Raw genomic sequence first — 27,049 nt, forward strand, 5'->3', positions numbered from 1 at the left:
GAATTTTTTGCTATTTTTTTCTAAAAGTTTATAACTTTACATTTTATGTTTAAGTCTATGATCCACTTTGAGCTAATTTTTGTACAAGCTGTGAGGTTTAAGTAGAGGTTCAGTTTTGGAAATATGAGTACCCAACTGTTTAACATCATTTGTTGAAAAGACCATCCTTCTTGTACTGAACTGCACTGTGCAATTCTAAAAAATCAGCTGGGCTATCTGTGTGGATTTATTTCTGGGTTTTCTATTATGTTCCACTGATCTATTGCTTATTCTTCCAATATCAGAAAACCTTGATTACTGTAAGTATATAATAATTCTTGAAATTAACTAGACAGAGATTTCTCCTACTTTATTCTTTTTCCAAAATCTTTAAAGCTATTCTAGCTATTTTATGTTATTTAGAATGAGGCTGAAAAAGTTTGTCAGATTTTGAAAGGAATTCATTAAAATTACACAATTTGGGAGAGAACCGACATCTTCAACATGTGAATCTTTCAATCAATAAGCAGAGTATGTTTCTCCATTTAAATATTATTTCAGAATTTATAGTTTCCAATACATAGGTCCAGGCCATATTTTGTTAGACTTACACCTAAGGGGTTTTTTTCCCCCCACAACTGTAAACAATATTGTATTTTTAATTTCACTTTCCACATGTTCTTTGCTAATATTTTGAAACACAACTGATTTGTGTATGTTTATCTTATATATGGCTACCTTCTAAAATCACTTATTAGTTTTCCAGGGTTTTGCTTTGTTTTGACAAATACCTTGGGGTTTTCTATACAAAAAAAAAAAAAAAGTGTTATTTAAAAAGGGGGAACAATTTTATTTCTTCCTTTAATTGGTGTACCTTTTATTTGTTCTTGCCTTATTGTATTGGCTGTGACTTCCAGTGCTAAAATGAATAAGAGCAGACATCCTTGCTGAGATAACCTTAATGTTTTAGGCAGAAAACATTCAGTCTTTCACCACAAAGTATGATGTTAGCTGTAAGTTTTTGAATATGTTCTTTGTATAAGTTTAAGAAAAATTATCCTCTATTATCAGTTTTTAGGGTTTCTATCATGAGTGGATTACTGAACTCTGTCAAGAGCTTTTTCTAAGTCAATTAATGTGATCATGCTAATTTTCCTGTCTCTGTTAACACGGTAGATTACAGTCAATGATTTTTAAAATACTGACCAGCCTTGAATCCCTGGAATGAACTCTACTTTGTCATGGTATATCATTCTCCTTATTATATTGCTTAGCTCTATTTACTAATATTTTGACAAGGATTTTTTCCTCTATATGTATTAAGGAAACTGGCTTGGTCATAATTTTGAGGGTTTTTTTTGTTTAACTGCCTTTGTCTGGTTTGGTATGAGGATAAGAGGAGCTTCACAAAACACACTGGAGAGGGTTCCTTCCCTTCTATTTTTTGAAAAGGGTTGTGAAGAACTGGTGCTCACTGTGCTAAAATATGTGGTACAAGTCCCCAGTGAAAACTTTCCAACTTAATAGATTTTCTTAAGAGATTCTAAATTATGAACTTAATATCTTAACAGTTATGGGGCTACTAAAGTTATCTAAGCCATGTAAGATGAGTACTTTGTGCTTTTCATGGCACTGGTTCAACTAAGTCATCAAATTATATGCGCAGAACTGTCCCTTATTATCCTTTTGATATCTGTAAGGTTTGTAATAGTAGCAGTTTCAGTCTTAATACTGGAAATGTTTATCTTATCTTTTTCCCCTGTCAGTCCTGCTAAAGGTTTACCAGTTGGATTGATTAACTGCTTTTATTGATTTTCTATTTTCAATTTCACTGATTTCTGCTCTTTTATTATGTCCTTCCTTTTGCTGGCTTTGGGTTTCTTTTGCTCTTTTTTCCAGGTTGGGTGGAAGCTTGCATTATTGATACATAACATTTTCTCTTTTTTCTTATGGAAGAATTTATACTAAAGGCCAGCATTTAAAGCTATAAATTTTCCTCTCTGTGGTGGCTCAAACGGTAAGGAATCTGCCTGCAATGTGGGAGACTGGGGTTCTATCCCTGAGTTGGAAAGATTCTCTGGAGCAGGGAATGGCTACCCACTCCAGTATTCTTGCCTGGAGAATTCTATGGACAGAGGAGCCATGGGGTTGAGCGACTAACACTTTCCTCTCTGTAGTATTGCTTCAGCTGTGTCTCACAATTTCTGATGTTACATATCTGCATTTCCATTCTATATATATATAGAATTTGCCTTGACATTTCCCTCTTTGACTCATGGATTATTTATAAGTGCATTGTTTATTTTTCCAATGTTTGGTGATTTTCCAGTTAACTGTTATTGATTTCCAATTTGATTCCAGTGTGGCAGAAAAACACACTCTCTCTGATTTTAATTCTTTTAAACTGAAGTTTGTATGACAGCCCAGGATATGGTCTATCCTCATATGTAGTCCATAGGCACTTGAGAAGAATGTGTACTCTGCTGTTGTCGAGTGAACGGTTTTATATTTATTAGAGCTTGTTGGCTGATGATATTGTTAAGTTCCATATCTTTGTTAATTTTTTGTCTAGAGATTCTACCTATCAATTATTGATAAGGGCACTGAAGTCTCCAACTGTAACTGCAGATTTGTCAATTTCTCCTTTCATTTTGAAAGGCTTTTGCTTCCCATATTTTGCAGCTCTGTAACTTAGTTTGTACACATTTAAGATTGCTGTCTTCTTGATGGACTGACCTTTTTTTATCATTAGACAATGCCCTTCTTTATCTCTAGTAATTCTGCTTTAAAATCTGCTTTATCTCCTTTTAATATAGCCATGCCTCATTTCTCTCAATTAATGTTTACATGATATATAATTTTCAACCCTTTTATTATCAACCTGCCTATTTCAATACACCAAAAGCTGTTTTTTGTACCTAGCATATTTTGGGTCACATTTTTTAAATCTAATATGCTGATCTCTTCCTTTTACTTGGTATGTGTGTTAGCTGCTCAGTCATGTCCAGCTCTTTGTGAGCCCACGGACTGTAGCCCGCCAGGCTCCTCTGTCCACGGAATTCTCCAGGCAAGAATACCAGAGTGGGCTGCCATTCCCTTCTCCAGGGGATCTTCCCGACACAGGGGTCAAGTCCAGGTCTCCTGCACTGCGGGCTGATTCTTCACTGCCTGAGCCACCAGGGATGCCCTTTTTGCATGTAGACTATTTACATGCAACTAAGTCTGCTATTTTAATGTTTTGGTTTGTTTTGTTTCCTGTGCCTTCCTATGGATAACCTGAAAAAAATTTCTGAATTAAACTTTACTTCGATTTACTGATAGTGCTTCTGAGTGTACGAACTCCAGGAGTTGGTGATGGATAGGGAGGCCTGGTGTGCTGCAGTTCATGAGGTAGCAAATAGTTGGATACGACTAAGCGACTGAAATGAACCGAACTGAGTGTATCTCTTTTTCAGTGGTTGCTCTACGTGTTATATTACATACACAAAACTTTTAGTCTATCGGTCCCATTCTTTTAACTGTTCAAGTGAAGTACAGAAACCTTTCCTGTCTTTTTACCTCTTCCAATTTTGTAATATAGTAGTCTTAAATAGTTCCTTTACATATATTTAGAATCACACCAGACAGTGTTATAATTTTGGTTCAAGTATCAAAGATAATTTAGAAAACTCAAGAGGAGAAGGAAAGCCTATTGTATTACCCTGTTTTGCTTACCATGTTCTTTCTTCATTCCTAATGTTCTAATATGCCTTCCGTTTACCATTTCCCATTTAGAGAATTTTCTTTAGCCATTTTTTTAAGGTAGGTCTACTAGTAAAAATTTTTCTCAGGATTCCCTCATCCAAGAAGGTCTTGATTTCCCCTTCATTCCTGAATAATATTTCCGCTGTGTATAAAACTCTAGTTGACAGCTCTTTTCTTTCAACACTTGAAAAATGTACTACTTCCTTTGGACCTTCAGAGTTTTTGATGACAGATCTGCTTATGAGAAACCAGATTGTTTTCCCCCCATAAAAAAAGGTACATTTCTCACTCACTGCTTCCAAGATATTTTGTCTTTCCTTTTCAAAAGTCTAATTATAACTGAAGTTGACGTAAAGTTCTTTTGGCTTGTTTATGGTTTGCTCAGCTTCTTGGATCTGCAGCTTTACGCCTTCTGCCAAATTTGGGAAGTCTTCAGTCATTCTTTCTTCAAGCGTTTTTTCAGCCCTGTCTTCATTTTCCTCTCCTTCCAGGACTCCAATGACACCAATGTCAGACTTTTTGTTATAGTCCCATGGGTCCCTAAGGATTTTCACCCCCACTGTACTTCTGTTATTTAAACTGGGCAAATTATATTGTTCTATTGTCAGGTTCGCTATACACTGTCTCTTCCATTCTGGTGTTGAGCCTATCCATTAACTTTTAAATTTTGGTTACTGCATTTCTCAGTTCTAAATTCCTATTTCATTTTTCTTTATATCTGCTATTTCTTCCCCAGGACTTTCTATTTTTTCATTTGTTTCAAGTGGGCTTAGGAATTTTCACTGATGTATTGGTTTTTCTATGATGGTTGCTTTAAAATATTTGTCAGATAATTCTAACATCTGTCACTGCTCCCTTTGTGGCCTCCACTGATACCACAGGTAGGAGGGGGATAGCTCCCTATCCAGGAGGTGAGAAGTGGTGAAAGTCCTGACTCTCATCTAGGCCTCCTCTAACATTACTCCAGTGGGAAGGGAAAGGAACACCTTTTTACTATTAGGTGGGAGTGTAAGGCTAGGCTCCCCACATGGTCTCTAACAACAGTTAACCACAGTAAAAGGAGAATGGCAGTGGGGAGGTTCAGTACTGCCCAGGAGGGAAGAAACTTCTGGTCCTAGTCAGTCTTCTCTGAAATCACCCCGGCAGGGGGTTGGAGCACCTTGTTACAACTTTGAGGCTCCCTACTCAGCCTTGGCTGACATGGGTTAGGGCAACAATCTTTCTGGCAGTGTCTGGCTGCAGCACAGCAGTTACTGGCCAAGTTTTGTGCCTTGCCAGGCTGTCCTTTCCCCAGTCTTCTGGCTAGAGACAGCAGACTTACTAGTCTGTGCTATTTGCTATTTCCAGCCTGCCAGCATCTTCAGCTCCAAATTTGGGATACATTAGGCAAAAAGAAAACCCAGGGAACTCACCCCATGTCACTCCTTGAGTCCTGAGGTCCCTAGTCTTTATGCCTTTTCTCCACCTTTCAGAGTCTTCTTATGTTTATTTTATATATAATGTTCAAGATTTTCAGTTGTTTAAGCAGGAGGAATAGGGCAATGTACATCTACTCCATCATCCTGAAAGCAAAAGTCCCCACTTTTTAAACTGGTTCCCACTATGTTGAGCCACACAAATTCCTGGAAAAATGAGGGTAGAGTCCATGGAAGAGAGTTTTCTTTATGTGATGCTTACATATTTGGACAAATTTGGACTACTCTACCAACCAAATGAGTTATGTGACCAAGCCAGCCATATAAGAATGTCCAAATTACCTGTTAAATCAGGGTAGCACTTATGATATAAACGTGTATAAACTAAATATCTAGAACACTTATGATTTCACAAATGCTTATGAATTTAACAATTTTCTATTCAAAACTTTAAAATGATCATTAACTTGTGTTTACTTAGGGAACAAAAGGTCTTTTACCTAATCTGATCTTTCCCAAGACACTACAAGGAACCATACAGCCAAATCCAGTTTTAGACTTTTGAACACATTTTGACATAATAAACAGATATTTAAATGTACTTTCCCCAAAAGAAAATAAAACTATACTAATAAAAATGGCCTAGAATAGTACCTACCACTGAATAAGCAACTCAATAAAACTACCCATAAAAATATAGTGTTTAAAATTTACTATTAAGTAGAACGCTCTCCTCTAATTAATGTCAAACATATGAGGTTATACCATTTAGATCTTCTCAAAATAATACACTCTCAAATATGCTTGGCAATAAGCAGATTCAAGGTTTCTTTGATTATAAAGTTTCGAGAGACTGATTTTATGTAGACAGTTCTAATTACCTAATAAATCAGCGAGAATCAAGTTTTTTTAAATATTAATGTAAGTAATTTTTTGGCTGATATTTTTTTCAGGATTAATAACAAGACATGTAAAATAACAGGAAATTGGAAACATATTATTTTAGTATTCTCACTCCCTTCAACAGTTACAAGGACATAAATGTTAATGTAACAAAGTAAAGATTTCCTTAAATCACCTTAATCTAATGCAGAGCTCCACAAAATATCCTAGAATATTTTGTGAATATGTTCCTCAGAATCCTAGTATCCTTTGAAATACTAACAGATGTCCCACAGAGAAAAGGTTGGTTACTTTCTCTATTACAGGAACACAGAGGGCATTTAAAATTAAATGTGCATTGTAAACTTCCCAAAGAGTATTACAGTTACACAGTTTCCCAATTTTACTTAATCAGAAATCTTCTTCCAAACATCTATTAAACCTATTGGAGATGAGTGCTGAACAAAATGCACTGTGAGAGACAGCAGCAGCAGAGCCCTGTACACAGATGAAACGGAGATAAAACAGAGGCCAGAAACTTAATAAATACTACAGTTATAGCAACTGAGAAATAGTTCAATAAAGCAAACATTGGGATGAAAAGCTGTTTTAAAAAACTATATAGGCAATTTTTAGCTCTTATTTAAAAATTAGTCTGCTACAATCATGCTGAAAAATAACCAAAGTTATATATAGATGTTATAATGATAAATTAACTAAGTGGCAACTCCATTCTTATTTAATTTTAAATATTACTCTCAAGTTAATTTATTTAAATATGGAGATAAAACAATTCAGAAACTGGGTGTTTCAGACGAAGTTAAGAAACAAACAAAAAAACCTCTTATTTTTAACAGAATTTCATACTTACTGATCTGAAATTAAATACCAAGTGTTAACCACAGTGAATACACATAACTATAGTACTGTGGCTCAGTAAACAGAATATGTAATAAGCAAAATGCATAACCATCAATGCTGTGTATGAAGGTAAGTATATGTGTGTATATATGTGTGCATGTAGTCAAGCGTCTTTGTGCATGTATGTATAAATAGCCAATAAGGCAAATATATTAAGACCACTAGTAAGAGTAAGAAAATAAATTTTAAAAGAGTTCAACTTAAATTAAGGCCAAATATATAATAGTCTGAACAAGATTTTATAATGCTTCTTTTAACTAGCTATTTATAATCCATATTTACACCGAATTCTTTTTAAAACACATAGCACTAACAAAATACACAATGGCAAGCAGTGATATAACATTAAATTTAGATGTTATATGATTTCTGCAGTTTAAGAAGCGTAGGTTGTAAGTTTGAATTCAGAAAATAAAGGGAAATCACTTACCTCTAACTAAAGTTCTCTGAAGGTAGTATCCTCCTTAGAACTCCTATCTTGGGTAGTCTCACCTGCTGTAATTTCCCTCAAGAGACTCCAGCAAAATCTAGGAAGTTTTAGGTTCCCTTCTGTAAGCCCTATTAGCGCATGTGTGTATAAGCCTGCTTACATCCTGCTTCATAGATGTAATTTTCAATTTCCACTGAATAATTACCACCACCATCATCCATATATCAATGTAGGATAGAATTGGAGAATTCCATTCAGAAATGTGACTATTTTCACTTCTCCAAAAATATCCTCCAATTCACTTCACTGCTATGTCAGTAACGTACTGAGGAGAGTGGTAACAATTCAGCAGGCAAATAATGAAAAAGATTTAGCTATTTTTTTAATAGCTGAATACTCAAGTATTATATTTGCTGAATACTCAAGTATTATATTCCAACATAACACAAATAAAATTAACTTCCTCAAAATTCAATAAATATGTAAGAAAAAAACTAAACAGGTTCATGAAAAATCTTAAATAAAAATATTTTCATAAATAAAATAGAAAAAATAGTGTACATCACTTGGGACTACTGAGCACTTCCCTAGTACATTTCCTTAAATGCCAAAGTTTTAAAATCAGTTAGGAGATAAATCACTGAAAGATAAACCTTAACAATTTTTATGTCTCTTCTACCTTAAACTGACAAAATAAAGTAAAAACAAAACAAAAATGAAAAATAAAACTAGCCACTCAAGCCAAGGCCACTCTCATATACCTAGAATGGCAGTTTACAAGGGTATTATTAAGTACTTAACAGAATTTTTCAAATCTGTTCAGGAAGCTGACTGAATCACTATATCATACACCTGTAATTTACATAATATTGTACAGTAACTATACTTCAATAAAAAGAAAAACATGCACTTAAAAAAAGCAAAAGAGGCCAAATCTTCCCCTATCTCAGAAAGGCCTTTTACTTTGGATTCCCACTGACTGATCCCATAACTTCTTGCTGTTATTGCCTGACAGTCATATAAAAATAGGAGAAAAAAGCAAAGGGTATCATCTGTCCTAGAGACTACTAAATCACAGCTGAAACCCTATTTTAGAGGCTAAAGTATGGACTAATTTTAAGAACAGTGATTTTACCTGCAATCCACCATCAGCCTGACTGCAGCATAAGTAAGATCATCATGATGAAATCTGACTTTTTCAGATATATTAGCTGTGAAAGTCTCCCCTGACTCATAATAGGTTCAAATAAATGTTTCTAAATTCTAATTTTAAATGTCAATTTAACTCCTTCCATGACTCTCCTTTTGTATAAGCAATTAAATACACAAATGTAAGAATACAATAATAAAATTACCAAAAAGCAGTTAAAAACAGAGAACAAAAGGAGAAATGAGAAAATCTTAATCACCCAATTTGATGATATATAAAGTTAATTATATATAATTATATATGTTAATTATATATAATTCTGATTCTTCAAATTATCTGTGCTTATAAAATGCCTGGGTCATTTTAAAATTAAACTTTAGAAGAGGAATGCTTTTTCAAAAAATACGGTCTGTGTTTGTCCTAATAACTAGAGGTTATTCTTCTCACAAAAGTATATGGAACAAAACAGTGCTCTCAAAACAAAAAAGTACTTTCCAAAAAAAAGAGTAACAACAACATTTATAGGAAATTCCCTGGCAGTCCAGCGGTTAGGACACTGCGCTCTCACTGCCAAGGGCTCAGAATCAATCCCTGACTGGTAGAACTAAGACCCCCCAAGCCACCTGGCAAGGCCCCCCAAAAATAAATGTTAAAAAGTAGCATTTATAAAATAGACTGTTTATAGAGGTTAAAAAAAAGATAAAGTGAAGTAATCTAGTCACTTCTACAAGAGTAAAAGATTGAGCCACGAGGCAGTACATTTGTATACTACTTCTCTTAAACATGCACTATTAGGACTCACTGAAGGGTCAAAAATCTTCTAGATGTTGCTAGTTTAAATGCAGGAATGACTAACAACCCAAGAAGGTGTATCTAGGATGATACTTACCTTAGGATATATTATATCACTGTGCCATTATGTATTCTGTATACGGATACACAAGCAGTCAGCTGAAAGGTACACACCACACTAGCAAACGCTTGGCTGGACCCGTAAGGCCGGATGACCAATGGAATATCAAGATATGTGTCGATTCTCCAACCCTCATAGCCACATTCCAGACATCTCACGTAGTCCTTCAGCTTGCCTTGGTACAGTTCATTTATAAGATCAGCCTAAAAATAAGAACATTCAAATTTTTAAAGGGTTCCTTTAAAATTAGTTAATACTTTATGCCTTTCAGAATGAGTTTCAAAAGGATATTGAGTTTTACTGTTGAAGTTTTAGAAAGCTTTAAGATTTATCTAATCTAAAATTCTATAGGAAAAAAAAATCAAAGCTTAACAAAGACAAAACAATCCATCATTTTAGGCATATTGACAATTACACAGCTAAATAACTGGCTCTATAGCTTTACATATACATATCACTATTTTCACAATAATATATTCTGACTTCTAAAATCATATCCTCTATCTCAAGGTACAAAAAAAACTTTTTTCAGTAATACACATAAAATAATTTGAAGGAAAAATATACTGTACTTTAAACGAATAGAAATTAATAAAGAAACCTTAAACTCCATCTCCCTCAAGATATCCTCACCTAAAAAGAATGAATCTCTCACCTACTCCGCAAACTTAAGTCAACTGGGGGCTACTCTGACCCAAAGGAGATAGGTAACTCCCTAAGTAAGGACCCTCCATATGAATGTCTTGCCTCAAGATTCCTGTACCAAAACTTGGGAACTCAGAAGGAATGCCCCAGCTGGTCTTAAAATTGTTGACCCACAAACGGATGTTAACGAGGACAAAGGGTACCTTCAGACCTACAAAAAAGAAACATCCCCTAATACCTTCTGCATAAGGTTACAAAAATACAGTCCTATAGATTATGCAGAAAATCTAGATCACTAAATGAATGTAATTTTTTTTCAATATTTCTTAAGAATAGGTTAAGAAGGAAATCATAGTTTGTCTCTTTCATAAATGTATACCTCTTCAAGTATTGAGGATTTATAAGCCTTCAAACTAGGATCCACCATAACTGTCTACGTTAATACTGTTTGTTTAATGAAGCCTTCTTCATTAACCTGCTCCAGCTATATCTGATTGTCTTCTCTGAGGGGGCATTTCTAAGTGTTTCAATCCAGCGTTTTTCAAAGAGTTTTGCTAGCAACCCACAGTAAGAAAATAATTTACACTGCAACCTAGTACATATAACTGTAACAAAAGTGGCATAAAACAATACCTACCCTTACTATGTGATGCTTCTATTTTTCTATTTTATTCCTTTTTGGAAAAAAAAAGTGCTGTGTAGATTCACTAAATTTATCTCATAAATGAATGGACTGCAATCCAGTTTGAAAAACTCTAGTCCGAGCCATCAGACGGTACATCCTCTGGGCTACCCTCCAGACTTGTCCTCTTTTGGCCTCCAATGATCTTTTATCACTACGCTTAGCATAAACCCGCCTGAGTCCTCATCCAGTTCAGCCTTAGGCCTCATTCCAGTGATATATCTAAAGTTCTCCCACTTTTAATCTGTTCCTCCTTCCACTGGATTTAAGAATAGGGTCATATTTGGGAGGGGGGGGTTCATGTTTGGGAACTCATGTACACCCGTGGCGGATTCATGTCAAAGTATGGCAAAACCAATACAGTATTGTAAAGTAAAGTAAAGTAAAAAAAAAAAAAAAAAAAGAATAGGGTCAGATTAACAAGGATCCTAAGTGTGAAAGGGCTTCTCTGGTGGCTCAACTGGTCAAGAATCCACCTGCAATGCGGGAAACCTGGGTTTGATCCCTGAGTTGGAAAGATCCCCTGGAGAAGGGAACGGGTACCCACTCCAGTATTCTGGCCTGGAGAATTCCATGAAATGTATATAGTCCTTGGGGTTGCAAAAAGTCGGACACAACTGAGTATCTCTCACTTTCACTAAGTGTGAAAAGCATGAATATATCTTACTAGCCAAAAAGAAGGTAATGCTAGATGAATATACTTTACAATGTATATTTTATGTGTTACAGATAAGACACTGAATTTACTTAGCATCTATCTGAAAATACTGTTCAAAAATCATCCCTAATACACACACACACACACACACACACACGAATTACATAGTTTTCAGCTAGAAAGAGACCATCTGGATCACAGGGCCCAATCTCCTTAAAGATGAGGAAACTCTCAGTACTTTAACAACTGGACTAATGCCCAAGTTTTAAAACATTCCAATAAAATAAAGTCACTTTAAGGAATTAATAATTTATTAGAAAATACTCTCCTCAACTTGAGAGATAAATTACCTGTTCTGTTTGTTTCCATTTCTGTTCCAAAGCATCAAACATGACTCTGCACAGTTCTTGTACATCATGCTGCTGCCAAGCTATTTTAAGATAAAATTTAATTAAAAAGAGCTATTAACTTAGTGTAATGAAATATTAGTTTGTTGTTTAAAAGCAAACTGTCAGAAATACAGGCAAATCTACACAAAATAATGCTAGATTTAAAAAGAACACAAAATATATACTAGAGTCATAAAAAGGCAATCATATGAAAAAGAACTAAGAGAGCTCAACATTTTATAAGCAGCATATGCTTTATGATGCTACAATATTTGCCATTTTTATTTTCACTGTAGATCCAAGAAATATGTTAATAAAAATCTAAGCTAACACATTAAAAAAATTTTAGTTTAAGTACATAGAGTATAACCAAACTTATTTTATAAGATAGTTTTAATGGATCAAAACTTATGCCGTGGAGCTTAAATTTTAAAAATAAGCTATTTTTAAAACACCAACCAAAAAGCAATGAAAAGGTTTAAAGTAAAGATGTTAATGAGTTGTTTATAATACAGTCTCTCAGAATTCCTTTGACTGTTGCAAATACTTATCATTATAAGAGAATTAGTACCCTCACTACTATCCCATCCAAAGCTCCTTGTAACATCTGTGGTTTCAATTGCTCTCTTTTTGCTGGTTTGTAACAAAACAAAAAGCCTCTGAAGTTGGTATGGGATACTCGTCACTGGATCTTCTTCAGATTCTTCAAATTCCCACCTATTGGAATGAAATGTTTGAGAATTATTCATAACATATTTTTATTCTTTAGAGCATAACTAACATTAAGACCATACAAATGTAAATTTTTAACTCTGGGGATTTTACGGAGCTTGGGTATTAACTAGAGCAATTAATATCTAATGAAATATTCTAATTCATAAATTTAGAAAGCAATTTAGGCAACATGAATAAAAGGCAAAGGTTATTTAAGAGTAATCGCTGAATGTGAACCTGGTCAAGATTCTTGTCCCAATTATTAACTCACAGATAACAGAGGCAACAAAATATTAAATGCCACTATGGCATTTGACCATCAAAATCCAAACTGTGGAAAACTATAGGACAAATGCCATCAGTTTCTGATACACACATATATTTCCAAGGAATAAACTGCAAAGATCAAAGGGAATGAAAAATAGATTAAATAGGTTAAAAGTCTTATCAATTTCAATGCACAGATCTTGTATGGATCCTGCTTTGAACTGTTTAAAAAAGAAATTATGAAGCAATCAGGGAAATTTTAGCAGTGACCTAAGATATAATTTACAGGTGATATGATTAGGTATGTGCTTCCAAATAATCAGAATGGGGGATTATAGACCAAAAAAAACTGATCATGAGTTGGTAATATCCAAAGTTGGGTGATGGGTACAGAGGAATTCATTATACCATTTCACTGTTTTTTTTAGTATGTTGGAAATGTTCCATAATTCATGCCCACATACCTGAAGTGGTAGGTTCTTTCTGGCTGCTACATAACAAGTGAAGAGAATAAACAAACGGAACCCTATCTTTCATGCTAGTGCTATCCTGGCTGCAGTCCAGCAAAGTCCAGCCTTTTAAGGGAGCCATTCCTTCTTTAGTTCTACATGATGAACTTACTCATTTTTGCTCCTGAAAGTCCTCCTCTCTCTCTATAACGTCCTCTTAATCTTCTCTACCTGGCCAAACCACACCTATCTTCATGACTACCTCAAGTTCTACTTGCTCTGCTAAATAAGCCACTTCTCCAAGTTGCGTTAATCTCTCTTCTCTCTAAACTCTCATGGCATTAAGTCCTCCTTAAATGTTATTTCAACTACTTTTAAAAATATACATATTGCTACTGTGAAGAGATCTGTGAATTACTTAAGAACAAAGACCTTATTTCTAACTTTATCTATCAAGCACCTACATATAAACACTGGGTAACAAATACCTGCTGAATGCAAATCATGTCAATTTTTTCAAGTAAATTCAGCTGGCGAGCTTACATATGAATTCAATGGTAATATAATGTTGTTTGTAATATCAAAAGTTCCAAAAGTAGATACTGTATTTAGTACTTTATTACTGTAAATATTTACAGTAATTACAAAGGTGTTTCTCAAAAGTAACACAATAAGGAGGAAAAAAATCAGTTTATCTGACTTTTAAATGTCAAAAAATAAAAGTTATGGATATTGTAAAGAAATATACAAGGGTGTATTATATATATTATAATAGGATACTCATAAAAACAAATGTCTGACTTTAGGGTTTATTTAAATATGAATATATACACACAGTCTTTTAAAATATACACACACACATAAAACACAGAACAGTTGCATTATATTTTAATTAAAAACAAAATTTGCAAGTTTAAAAAGACAACTCTGTTTCTTAAATTGAGATGTGGAGGAAAAAAAGAATATGGTTTACAAATTCAGATTATCTCCAAAAGTAGATAACATACTTCTTCATAAAGGCATTCAAGCTAAAAGCAAGGCAAGCTTAAATATAATAATTTATCTTAAACATAAATCTTATCAATTTTATCCTGTTGCTGTCTATACATTTCTGATTCTCTCTCCCCACAAATTTTTCATATGCCTGCCTCCCATAAAACCCTTTTCTTATTTACTATTCAAGGTATGTTTTAAGAAGTGAGAAATGCCCCAAACTTAACAAAGAAGTGCAAGAAGGTAAATAGATTTAATTAGTTAAAAGTTGTATTTAATTCTTAAATCAATTTTATTGATAGAATTTTTTTGAATACTCACTTATATAATGCATTCCTAAATTCAGGAGTCATAAAAAGTGTTTGCAAAAGGCTATTCAAATAGCAAGTCATTGCTTGGTTTACTAGTCCCACATATCCTTAAAAAAACAAATACACAAATATAAATCAGCATTTATGTAAAAAAATTAACAGAAAGAAAACTTAACAAGAATTTAATACACAGTAAAAATTAAGAGGTTAAGGTTATAATTGGAAATTATTTCAATTTTTTTCCATAATACCTAAGAAAGACATCTTTCGTCAATATATGCACTATGTAAACTTTATTTCTCAGAGATAGTCAGGATCTCTGGACATGCTGTTATATGTCCAGAGATATACATAGATGTTACATAGCATTTAATAAAATTTTAAGACAATTACATTTAATATAGTATTTTGTGACAAAAATAAATCTTTGTTCCTGAAATCTAAAAGCTGTGTATTAAAATGGAAAAAGTATATATTCACTTTAAATATCATATAGACCCAAAATATGAAGACAGTACTGAACCAGTTCACCAGGTGCAATAAACCAATTTCTACCAATAATCAATAACATAAGATAAATCCACTGTATACAAACTCAGAGGACTTCCACTGTTGTACACACCCATGAAGTATGAAACCCTGCAGATCAGCACGCCATGCAAAGAGTGACTATTAAAGTAAGAGAACTCAGAGATGAAAGAAGAAGAGAACTGAGAGAAAGGAAAAAGGAAAGGAGTAACTTAGATGCATTTAAAATTCAAATGAACTATTTAAGTGCTTAACTTTATGTACCTAGTTAGAAATGGTTACCACTGTTGAGAATATTTTTGGAACTTCTTTGAAGTAGGCTTTATGAGGTACACATACACACACACAAACATATCAGCCTCATCATTTTATTATACCTTATTATTTGAGTAAAATGTGGTAAACACATTGCCTAATAATTAATTTATACCCACTTTATACTGAAAGACTTAGTTATCTCAAAAACACTTAAATCTTTTCTCAATACATGCCAAAGGCATTCACTGAAGCTCTCAGAAATACATTTTTCAATTTTCCAAGAATTAACAAAAATATCTTCTGTTAGTAAGATAGTGGAAAACTTTGTAGACAAACAATATTGCTAACTAAGGTGATGAAAAAGATCAACAAATGCAGAATGACCTTTGGTTCAGTTGTGGAAAAGAGGAATAGATTCCACACTATCTGCACTTGTACAATTCTAAGAAGAGACCAAGTAGTTGCCTATCTTTTACTCTGGACTAAGGTTCAAGCTTTGATTTTGAATGTCTTCATCTTTAAGAATACTGTGAACACATGTCTAAATATTTCCTCTACATTGCTATATAATTATAAACTGCTTCAATTCCTAATCAACACGTGCCGCCTGAGTTGTTCTTACAGCATACTGTCCTTAATCCTTATTAGAGCTTTTAATTCACTGATCTATAATTGTTTATTTACTTGTATATGTTCCCCAACAGTGAGGGGAGGGGTCGAACCTAATTTATCTCTCTATCCTACTACTTAGCACAGCAGCAGGTACCCATGAGGGAGAAGGGAATATGACTTATAAGCAACACAAATCTATAAGCTACTTGAACTGATAATGGATTCTTTCCTACAAACAACAGCACTTGAGCAAGGAGACCCAGTTGTTCTGCACCTGCTCAGCTGCCTGGGATTTCTTCTTTTCCACCTCCTTCCCCAATTCCTCAATAGTCAGGGACAACCATTCTACCAGTAGCCTTAAAAGGCAAGGTACTATCAAGGTCTTTTGTGTATACCCTAAGATCAATCATACACCATTTATTTGTGATCTTGTTTCCCTTCCCTGGGTTTAAAACAGAGTGGCAGGGGGACGGGTTTAAGGGAAGGAGGAATAACAACACTTTTTCCACTGTTCTTTATTTTACCACTAGCAATAACAATCAAATAAAAATGTATGCTCTTCTGTACTTCATTTAGTACCATATTTAACAGAATGACCAGTGTGTCAAATAAAAGTACTATGATTTTCCAACAGTATGAAGGTTTTAGTGAGATTAAAAAGATAAACTGCTATAGAACTAATAGGAATCTTCTGTCATTATCAATTGTCTAAATCAAAAAATTTCAAATGGGAACTATTATCAAGTGGGTCCTCTATCTGAAATAGTCATGAGTCAATATCATAAGTATAAGTCAATAAGGGAAGAAAACATAAGAGCATATGCCATTCTGTATAGAACAATAACAGGGCAAACACAGAAAGAAATCCTGAACAGAACAAGAAAGAAATGAAGGAGAACTCTACGAGGCCAAACGAAGTAGAATGAAACTGGCCAACTCAAAGTTGATATAAAGAAAAGAACTGTTAAAGAAACTGGTCAGGAAAGATATCTCAGATTTAAATGATAGAACACTTCAGTCACTTTTAACCATCTGCGAGTCCAATCAGCCTTCAATCCACTCCTTAATTTTTTAAGTGCCCCCCACTTCCAACCATCTCCCATTAACAGTAATTGGCCACCAGAAGGAATTAGTAGACAAGGAGACAAAAAAGGGTAAGTCCCCAACCTCACTGAATTATGGAGAGAAGTGTTCCTGAAGTTTTGAGTTGATATCATGAGAACATTTTTCAATGAAAACATTTTGTGCATTTCAATAAATTCTTAAGCAAAATGCCAATTCAATAGTCACTAACAGTTTTTGAACACCAATTCGTTTGGATGTATACAGACTGTTCTAATTCAGAAAGGCAGTACTCCAGAACACTGAAGGAAAATGTACAAGTAGGGAAAAGAGTGGAGTAGAACTGTGTGAGGAACGATAGTTGGAAATGAAGACTATGACTACATGGCAATGTGTATCAAAGTCCTATAAAAATATTTTTAGTAAATTTCAACTTAGTAATTCAATTTCTAGAAACCTACTCTAAGGAAAAAATCACAGATGAAAATAAAAAACTTACAATATTCATTATAACATCAGTAATAATTATAGTTTAAATATCTAAATCATATAATGAAACACTACTTTTTAACCATTTAAAACCCATACTAAAATACTACTTAATAATACTGAAAAATGCTCCTCATGCATTACATGAAAAATACTGATTAAAACTCTGCTCATAACAATTTCCTCATTTTCTTGAAAGCATTCAGATGAAGGAAAGAGAAGACAAAAATAAGCAAAATCATTAAAGCAGTTTCTGTTAATTGCACTGTCAGAAATTTCCACTTTCTTCATTTACAATATGACAGTGAACATGTATTACATTCATATAATCAGAGAACTTTTTTTTAAGTATACTTTAGTCTCTAGGAATTTATAGGCATCAGAGAGTTATACATTATTCAGTACAAAGCAGGAGTTCTGTAAATACTTCTTGCATAAGGACTGTGTTGGTTGTCAGAATACATAGCAAAAATTTCAAGAATCCTGACTTGCTAAATCTGGAACTTTCTCAAAGTATTTCAACTATCTTATAAAAATGTAAGGGTATTTATTTAAACAAAATACAATTTATCCAGTCTACTCAACAGTAACTAAATCAGTATTTTGGGAGTAATGCCTCAGAACCTACATTTTTAACAAGTATCCCCAAATGATTTTTAAATAAATAAAATTTTGAGAATCACTACTCTTGACAGTGTAATGAGAAGCAGCTTTCTCAATTGCTATTATCTGAAATAAAGGATACTTTTGCATTCTCTTTTATTCTTGGTAGTTTGCTGCAAAAAGTTCTATATATAAATTTATCGTAAATTCCAAACCTGGCCAGTTTTTACTATTTCCACAACAAATATGCAATTAAGCCTGTACAAATGCTTAGCTGTGAGTAAATTATTCTATATTTCAGTACAAAATATAGTAAGTGGAAGACTACAGAACACATTAAAACAAAACCTACATGTAATTATATATTTCTCTTTTTATACTAGATGAAAGTGAAAGGGAAAGTCACTCAGTCGTGTCTGACTCTTTGCGACCCCATGGACTATACAGTCCAGGCCAGAATACTGGAGTGGGTAGCCATTCCCTTCCCAACCCAAGGATCGAACCTAGGTCTCCCACAATGCAGGTGGATTCTTTACCAGCTGAGCTACCAGGGATGCCTTTATACTAGATAATTGTGTGTTATATTTACAATCATCTCTGTTTTGAGTTCTAAGAGTAAACACTCTGAAGCCATACCTATCATGAAATAACATTAACTAGCTGTACAATCAAAAGCAAAATAATATGTAAAATGATTCAGATTACATTTTCAAGCAATTAACCAGTCTTATATATAAATTAAAAAATGCATAAATAAAGCAATTCTACTAGCTCAAAAAATTGAAAAACATTCAAAAATTTGTTAGTTTTAAACATAACATATTCAGAGATAAGCTAGCAGGAATTTCTTAATTACATGATTAATGTCTAACATATGATTAAAGCAGAACATAACACAGTAGTTCCAATAAAATAAGCGTGACCCATCTGTTTCCACATAAAAGTTATCTCCGTAAATCTACTTTAAACACAGACAGATATTATACATCCCTTTTCAGAGGAAGTAAACTTCACAAACTTAAGATTAAATTCAAGAAAAGAAATTATCAAAAAAAATTACTTCTTTCAAAATCCAATTTGTTTTTTTACTAAACAGTAGCAGTATCAATAAAGATAACAACGAGATGAAGGAAAGGGAAACCATTCTTGTTCTAACTTTGCTTCTGCTCACTAGTGATCTTGTTTTGGGTCTGAGTTTTCTAACCATAAAATGAGAAGATTAGGTTTAGATTGCTAAGATTATTCTAGGTTTAATACCCTATGGTTTTATGAAAATACAACAATCATAAATCTTACCGGTTTCTGATTTATTCAAAATAGATGAATAGGAGTAGCTTTGGCTGACATAATCACTGGTAGAGCCCACAGAACCTTCTCTTGGAAGTGGACCAATAAATTTGTCATGGACACTGTCATCCCCAGCACTGGAATCCTCCTAAAATACAGCATAACCAATATTTACTGAGTGGTAAATACTGCTAAAACAATGAAAAAAGGCATACTAATTCCTGAGGCAATGAAAAAAAGACAAGGCATTACCAGCCCCATCAAGACATTCCCTGACTATTTCCTACAGGAAGGTCTGAAACGTGCCCAATATAAAACACTTCAGAGAAATGCTTATGTCTCCTTCCAAAGTTCTTACTTTCTCAAATTTAATTCTTTTTCAATTTTGCTTAAATGTGAGAGATTTAGTTATGAACTCACTGATGACAGTTTATCATTTATTTTTCTATCATCTTTGCTAAGTAGGCCTGGAAGGTAGAGAATACTCAATAAGTATTGAATGAAATGGAAAGGTTCCTATTATCTCCAATAACAAACTTCCTATCAAAGAGGAAAATGTACAAAGGGAATAAAGGATATAAAATCAGCACAAGCAACTAAGACAGAGTTGAGTAATTATTAAGAATTTTAAAACAAGAATCCCCAAATTAATAGCTAGTTTAGTTTCAATGTTACTCAGACTAACCTAAATCTTCTCATGATGTCATAAAGATGAACAGTGAGATTAAAGTAGGTCAGAACATTTTCTGGTATTGCTTTGAAATGGATGCCCTATGTTTAAGTACTGTCTACTATCTAGAGAGGCACTCTAATTCACAACAGACTCCTAAATGAAAAGCATCAAACAGAAGAACTTTTCCTGAGGAAGTTTCATTAAAGAGAAGGGTTCTGAAAAAGTCCATAAACTCTGTGAGCCTTAGTTTACTCAGTCTGTAAAGCAGCAAGTTAAATCAGACCAGGTTTTTTCACTGAATGCCTCTCAAATTAGGAGTTACTAGATTCAATGATCACTAAAGCCACTGAACTAAACAGGAAATCCTATTGAAATATGAATTGCAGCAAACACTAAAGAGAACAGAAATAAATCATATAACTTTACAAACTAGTCATTCTAAAAAGGGGTGGGGCGGGAGTGGGGGCCAAAACAACAGAGTAGCTAATTTTGGGGGTCTGTTTCTCTACCACAATACCAGAAAACCTGGCAAAATCACCAAAGATTTACAGCAGACAAGCAAACGCTTAACCAAAGCCAAGGCCACTGAAATGCAGTGAGACCCTAGACCCATCCCCATCCTTGCTGTAGTGGTGATGGCCAGCGTGGCAAGAGACTGCACACAAAGGGAAGGCGGATGCCCAGTGCAGCCACATTAACATACGTATTCACAGCAACCCAACAGAACACAGAGAAGTTATTCATTATACACAAGCTGTGCAAACCACATCTCTCCTCTCTCCAAACAGTAGGTGACAGTGCACGAGAATTACGAGTACAGGGCTTTCTGAACAGTTTACCAGCAGTATCTGAGGCTGTTCACCATCTTTATCTGTCAGATGCAGGAAGTTCTTCTTTCCTGGCTCAAAATTAGCATCAAGAAGAGACTTATCACTGGTATGATCCAGCGGAGCCTACAGGTGTTAAAAAAAAATAAATAAAAAGCAACTCAGATAATGAGAAACATTAATGATAATAAAATAAGTAATATGTAAATAGACACGTATCTACAATTATTGGGCGTAAGTAGTATTTTTAAAAAATGAAGATTCTGATAAATTCTGTCAATCTAGGTTTGAATTCATTCATCTATTCATGAACTGGAATGGCTAAGCCCAGTGACGGCATACATACTGACAGGTATCCCATCTTTTCACATTTTCCAACATCTAAAAAAACTGAAGTGCTACACACAAAAAAGAATTATAAGCATTTATGTTTCAATGTTCTCTAAAATGTAAGCAATACAGTATTCAATGGGTTTTCATGAAAACTAAACTAAGTAAAGAATATTTTATATAACTAAAAACATGTTTTGATATAGGAACATAATAAGAATTCCCATATAAGGAAACACTATGCACAAGCAACCCAACTTATATAATCATGTAATATTTAAAAAAGGGCACTTTTAGAAATGAAGGAAAAGCTTGTCCTAATAAATGATACCTACTTCAAGTCTACTGGCAGGATTCAGAAGATCCCAGGGAGATAGAAGTGATCAGTCACTAACCCAACACTCCAGCCTACCGCTGAGAAAAATGAAGGATACTCTTTTGTTTAAAAAACTACTTTGTCAAGCTGGTAGAGAACGGACTTGTCGACACAGTGGGGGAAGGTGCGGGTGGACAAACTGAGAAAGCAGCAGTGATATGTATACCCATCATGTGTTAAACATGAATAGACAGGGAGTGGAAAGTTGCTAAATAACACAAGAAGCCAGCCTGCTACTCTGGGATGACCCAGAGGGGTGGGATGGGGGAGGAGAGGGCAGCTCAGGAGGGAAAGCATATATGTATTAATGTAATTATGAGTGACTCGCGTTGTTGCATGGCAGAATCCAACACAAAATTGTAAAGCAATTATCCACCAACTTAAAAAAAAACTTTTGTTCATTAAGAGATGTTTTTAATGTTTCAAAGACATGAGGATTCTCTCTTTAGAAGACCTTGTTTTATGGAGATACCTTTATTTCTTAGAAAATTAACATTATATAAAAGTATAGGTATTAAGGACAAAAAAATTAACTCTAAGAGATTCTGCCACTTTGCTATTTGTGTGACTTAGCACAAGTTACTTCACTTCCCCATGACTCAGTTTCCTCACCCTTAATACAAAGCTATGATAGCACTTACCTCATAGGGTGGTTAAAAGAATTAAATAAGGTTATATTTGTATAAAGTCTAGTATCAGAACAAAACTAGGCACATAGTAAGCACAAAGTAAGTGTTAAGTAATAAAATAAATTTATCAAAATTCACTTAACTTTGGCTCACATGTAGAAATCCATGAGAAAAATAGGATAAAGAGAACCAGAAGCTAAGAGAAGCCACAAGAAAGAAAGAAAAGAAAAGAAAGAAAAAAAGGTATCTTTGGTTCCTTTATATTCTGACAGGAACCAGAACGCTCAGCATCTCTCAGGCATAAAAGATGAGATGATATAGCTAGAACACATGGGGAGGGAGGGTTTACCTTAATAAATATGAGTCTGTATATATAAAAGGGTGAGTAGATAAATGAATTAGGTTTTTAGAGAAGCATACATGCGGCATTGTACAGTAAGGTAAGAGTATACTTGTAGGCAAATTAAAGCACAAAAATGAAGTACTTAAAAACAGTTACAGTAGAAGAAAGAAAAACTGTGAATCCTGGCACAGTGCTATCTGAAACTACTGCAGATGTTAATTTAACAAACGCTTTTTGAGTGCCTAGGGACAGTATCTTTGGAGGATACAAACTAATACTGAGGTCCCAGCCATCAAAATATGTTCTACCAAGTGAAAAGACATAAATGAATAACAATCATAATAAAAAGACTATATAAGTGGCATAGCAGAAGAAAAAGCACAATAAGAGGACAAAGACAAAGATTATTTTTAAAGTGGCATGAGGAAACATCAAATTTCTTAAAAGTAAGAGATAAACAGGACTTAGGCAAACGTATATGGTAGAATAGGACTCCTTTAAGTTGAAAAACAGGCAACACTAGAAGTTACATAGTAATGTAAAACAGAATATTCAAAGTTTCAGACTAAATATCATTTTTCATTGTAGAACCTGTTGGGGACTACCAATTTTACTAACCAATTTCACAGGGAAAAGGTTGGTTAATTTAAAACACTAGGGTTTTTTTGTAAATACACACTGAAAAACAATTTTATTTTATATTGGAGTAGAACTGATTTACAATGTGTTAGTTTCAGGCATACAACAAAGTGATTTAGTTATACATATAGAGCTATTATTTTTTCAGATTCTTTTCCCATTTAAAAACACTAGTTCTATATTTTAAAAGAATACATTATGAAATAGACGGTAAAATATCATCAATTTTAAAGGAAAATCAAGCAATATCCAACACCTCTTATTCTTCTATAGAGCCAATTAAGACCATACCCTCCAAATATGATGAAGATGCACATTCAACTTCATTTGCTATTAAAGGTATTTTCCTGGGAAATTGAAGAGCAACAATGGTATAGGACAGGAAGAGGTTAACATAAGCAAAAACATGGAGATGAAGAAGTATAAAATTTAATGTTAAAATAAATTAGTCCTATCTGTGAGTTAATATTAGACTTAAAGGACCAATTGTCTTGAATGCTAACCTAGGGAATATGATTTTTAATCAGTGGGCAGTGAGCAGTCAATAAAGATTTCTAAACTGGAAGATGACAGGAGTACTACGATTTAAGATGACTGAAGATAATTTTGACAATAGTTCACAGGGTGAATTTGGACTGAGAGTCAGGGGCCAAAAAAAGACTATAAGGCGTACTATCCTAAAATACAGACGAGATCCAGCTCAACAGTCTTCTTGCTATTATTGTCCCATGCAAAACTGATCGGTGCCTCCTCTTTCCACTTAGAGCACACTCATAAATAACACCTACTAATACTTGAAACATGTTAACGTAGTTATTTTTTATGCACTTGTCTCTACAACTCTACTGTGAGATCTTTGAAGCAGAAGTCATGGTCCCACCAACTTTCCTCATCAGGTGTTTCATCACTCTGTGTGGCACATAATCTCTGTTACAGTGCAGATCCAAGTCCTTCTATATTCCTTTTTCTTTCTATATATTACATTTTTTTCTCCTTTTCAAAACATTAATTATAAAATACATAAGATTTTATAATCTGCTTTTCTCACTTAAATATTTAAAATGAGTATTATCCCATTCAGTAAATGTTGGAAATTTTTCCATAGATGACACAATCTTATGATAATCAACTCACATGAATAAAAAAACTAATGAAATAACACTGTGCAGACTTTAAGATAATCAAGTGCTGAATTCCAAATGAAGGTAAAGGGATGAGTTGCACATACACTCTACAGTTTTGCTTATGATATCAAGAAGGGTTCCAGGATTTAATATAGTCATTAATAATAACAGCAACTATAATATTATTAGCAGCTTAAGAAAAGATGCTTTCAGTTTAGAGTTTTACCATATCAGCAGTATTGATTCCATTCCCCCACACCAAATCAAAGGTTCCATTTATGTAGCCTACTTTGTTGGCCACATCTTCAAAGAGCTTTCTGAGTGGAGTAGAAGCTGGTAAGTTTAAAGTGATCCGTTCATTCACCGTCTTTGAATTAGTAGTATCTTGTATTATACATAAGACTCTTGGTTCTTCAGCAGCATTTTCTATCTGAAATTTTAAAAAATATATTATTTATCTTTAAAGAAAAATTTTATTATTGTTTTCTACTATTAAATGCAAAACAACACAAAATACTATTTTCTTTGTGTGAATATTATTGTTTTATGTCTGAAACTCTACTGGATATGTCAAACATATAAAGCACCATGTATGTTTGTTTTGGGAAAACTGGGGCATATATAAGAATAAGCCGTTGTTCTTATGGATATTTGCTTTCACCTTTTAAGGCTGCAAATCAATGACCAACAAAGCCCATAAAGACAGTTTACCTGAGCAATTTTCAGTTGAAAACAACAAAATCTGATCCTTAAAAATGTGTCACTACTATGCTAACACGGTTATATCCAGCATTTCTGGGTTTCCTGATGAAACAGAAAGGGAACTGTATAGAAATGCAATGAGGATTATCTCAGACTGCAAAATCCATAATTAAAGGATATAAGCAATCAGGCATCCTGACCTTTATGTTGTCCTTGTCATGCCCAAAGACTGAATGTCCAAAAACTCCATTTACTCCATTTATCAGTGTGTTAGGAGCTAACAAGCTTACCCAAAGAGACTAGCCAGCAGAGGGGTAAAGGTAAGCCAGGAAAAAAATACTTTTCTATTATCAATGTACAAGGAATTAGAATCACAAATTTTTTTCATACTTTTTCATCTAGTAAATCTGAGAAGAAAAATTTTGAAAAAGATTTTCTCAAGGAAGCTATGCATTCCCTCAAGCTGTTAAAGGAGACTTTTTTCCTATCTACCACAGGGATAATTGGCTACATCAGACACTGTAGTGAAATAAGGTCTCTCCTTCCTCCTGTAATGCCCAACTCAATGAATGGTACCATCATCTACAGACTGCTGAAACCAGACAGGTAAGCATATTCTTCATTTCTTCCTTCTTCTTCACCTTGTATAATTACCAAATTCTATCATTTCTACCATCTGATTATTTCTTGAACTATTCCTTTCCTCTTTATTCCTGCCTGCAGTAATCAGAATCTTACATTAAGATATGGCAATAGTTTCTCTCACTCTTATCTTCCTTCAATCCAGAACAGCATTTTAATATACAAATCTGATTATGTAATCTCTTCCTTTCCCTCAAAGTCTAGTGAGGCAGTTATTTCCTCTCACCATTCCCACAAAAGACTTTTGTAAAAATGTGAACTGTACGAACCGGTACTGTATACAAGAATGTATTTCTTTCCTTCTTAAAAAAACAAACAAACAAACAAAACACACAATAATATCAACCTCAGTCTTTTGCTGCTTCTATATTATCCATTTTAAAATAAGAATACTTATTACCACAGACAAGTACTGTAGACAGAACAGCCACAGTTTTTGTTTGGTAAAGTAATATAATGGTAATTAGTTTCTGACATATATCAATACAATTTGGAATTTGTAAAAGATTACTTAAACTAAGGTTAACCCAGATAGTTTAGAACAGAAGTAAGTGGCCATAAAAGAAGTATATTGTTTAAGATTGACTAGCACTGTATTTCACACAAAACAAGATGTTTAACTACCAACAATACCCCTTTAAAACCAAAGAAAAATACTCTTTTAATCAAATAAACAGGATAATAAAAAAAAAAGTCTTCAGCTGAAAACTTAGGATGTTACATTAACACTTATAATAGATGGTTTTACACATTTTAATGTCAAACTGAGAAATATAAAATGGACCCTTTTAAAACTCTGGTTTACAATAAAGGAAGGAGAAACTCAAAAACAATTTCAACTACAAAAGGTCTGCTTTTACAGTTTCAATAGTATACTTCAGAGGTAGACTCAAGTCTTCCAAGTGAAAAGCACTACTGTGGCAAGATTTTAAAGCTTCAGATAAGTTCGAGTTAAGGGTCCAAGAAAGAGAACTCTACCTAACAATTCAGGAATCAGAAGCACTGGCATAGCAGTCTACCTAAGAATGGTGATATGACATCATCACATGGCCATCAGCAAGTCCTGGTTCTTCCCTAACTGAGTACAAGGCACAGGCACTCCAGCCTCCTCTCCCACATCCAGATGTTGGTAAAATTAGCCCCAGTGGAATCTCATCTGAAGGCTAACTGTACTGTAGTAAACAACAATGCTAATTTTACCTATGTCTTTTATTCTGTTTAATAACAACTTTCTTTTCTGTGCACTGCATGTTAAGAATTTTTGTTCCTTTAAAAAAAAAATAGGAAAAGTATGAAGGAAAAAGTGGAAATTGACTATAATTCATAACACAGGGAACTGTGAACATTTTGGTCTATATTCTTCCAAATATTTTTCCTACACAT

At 33.9% G+C, this 27,049-nt stretch overlaps 1 protein-coding gene across 6 annotated transcripts in view; it reads right to left on the reverse strand.

Moving 5' to 3' along the window:
* Positions 1 to 27,049, reverse strand: part of USP47 (ubiquitin specific peptidase 47) — a 102,370-nt gene that overhangs the window by 42,446 nt on the left and 32,875 nt on the right. For 3 of the 6 annotated variants that reach the window (XM_069554374.1, XM_069554373.1, XM_069554378.1), the window contains 7 exons: positions 24,549 to 24,752; positions 20,894 to 21,007; positions 19,391 to 19,529; positions 14,553 to 14,649; positions 12,380 to 12,525; positions 11,770 to 11,849; positions 9,488 to 9,637 (listed from right to left, as the gene is read on the reverse strand). In XM_069554374.1, the coding sequence (XP_069410475.1) occupies positions 9,488 to 9,637; positions 11,770 to 11,849; positions 12,380 to 12,525; positions 14,553 to 14,649; positions 19,391 to 19,529; positions 20,894 to 21,007; positions 24,549 to 24,752 (930 nt within the window). The remainder of the gene's footprint in view (positions 1 to 9,487; positions 9,638 to 11,769; positions 11,850 to 12,379; positions 12,526 to 14,552; positions 14,650 to 19,390; positions 19,530 to 20,893; positions 21,008 to 24,548; positions 24,753 to 27,049) is intronic. The other 3 variants (XM_069554376.1, XM_069554375.1, XM_069554377.1) reach the window with 2 other exon arrangements.

This window comes from Ovis canadensis, chromosome 15, assembly GCF_042477335.2.
Source record: "Ovis canadensis isolate MfBH-ARS-UI-01 breed Bighorn chromosome 15, ARS-UI_OviCan_v2, whole genome shotgun sequence".
NCBI classification, from domain to species: Eukaryota; Metazoa; Chordata; class Mammalia; order Artiodactyla; family Bovidae; genus Ovis; species Ovis canadensis.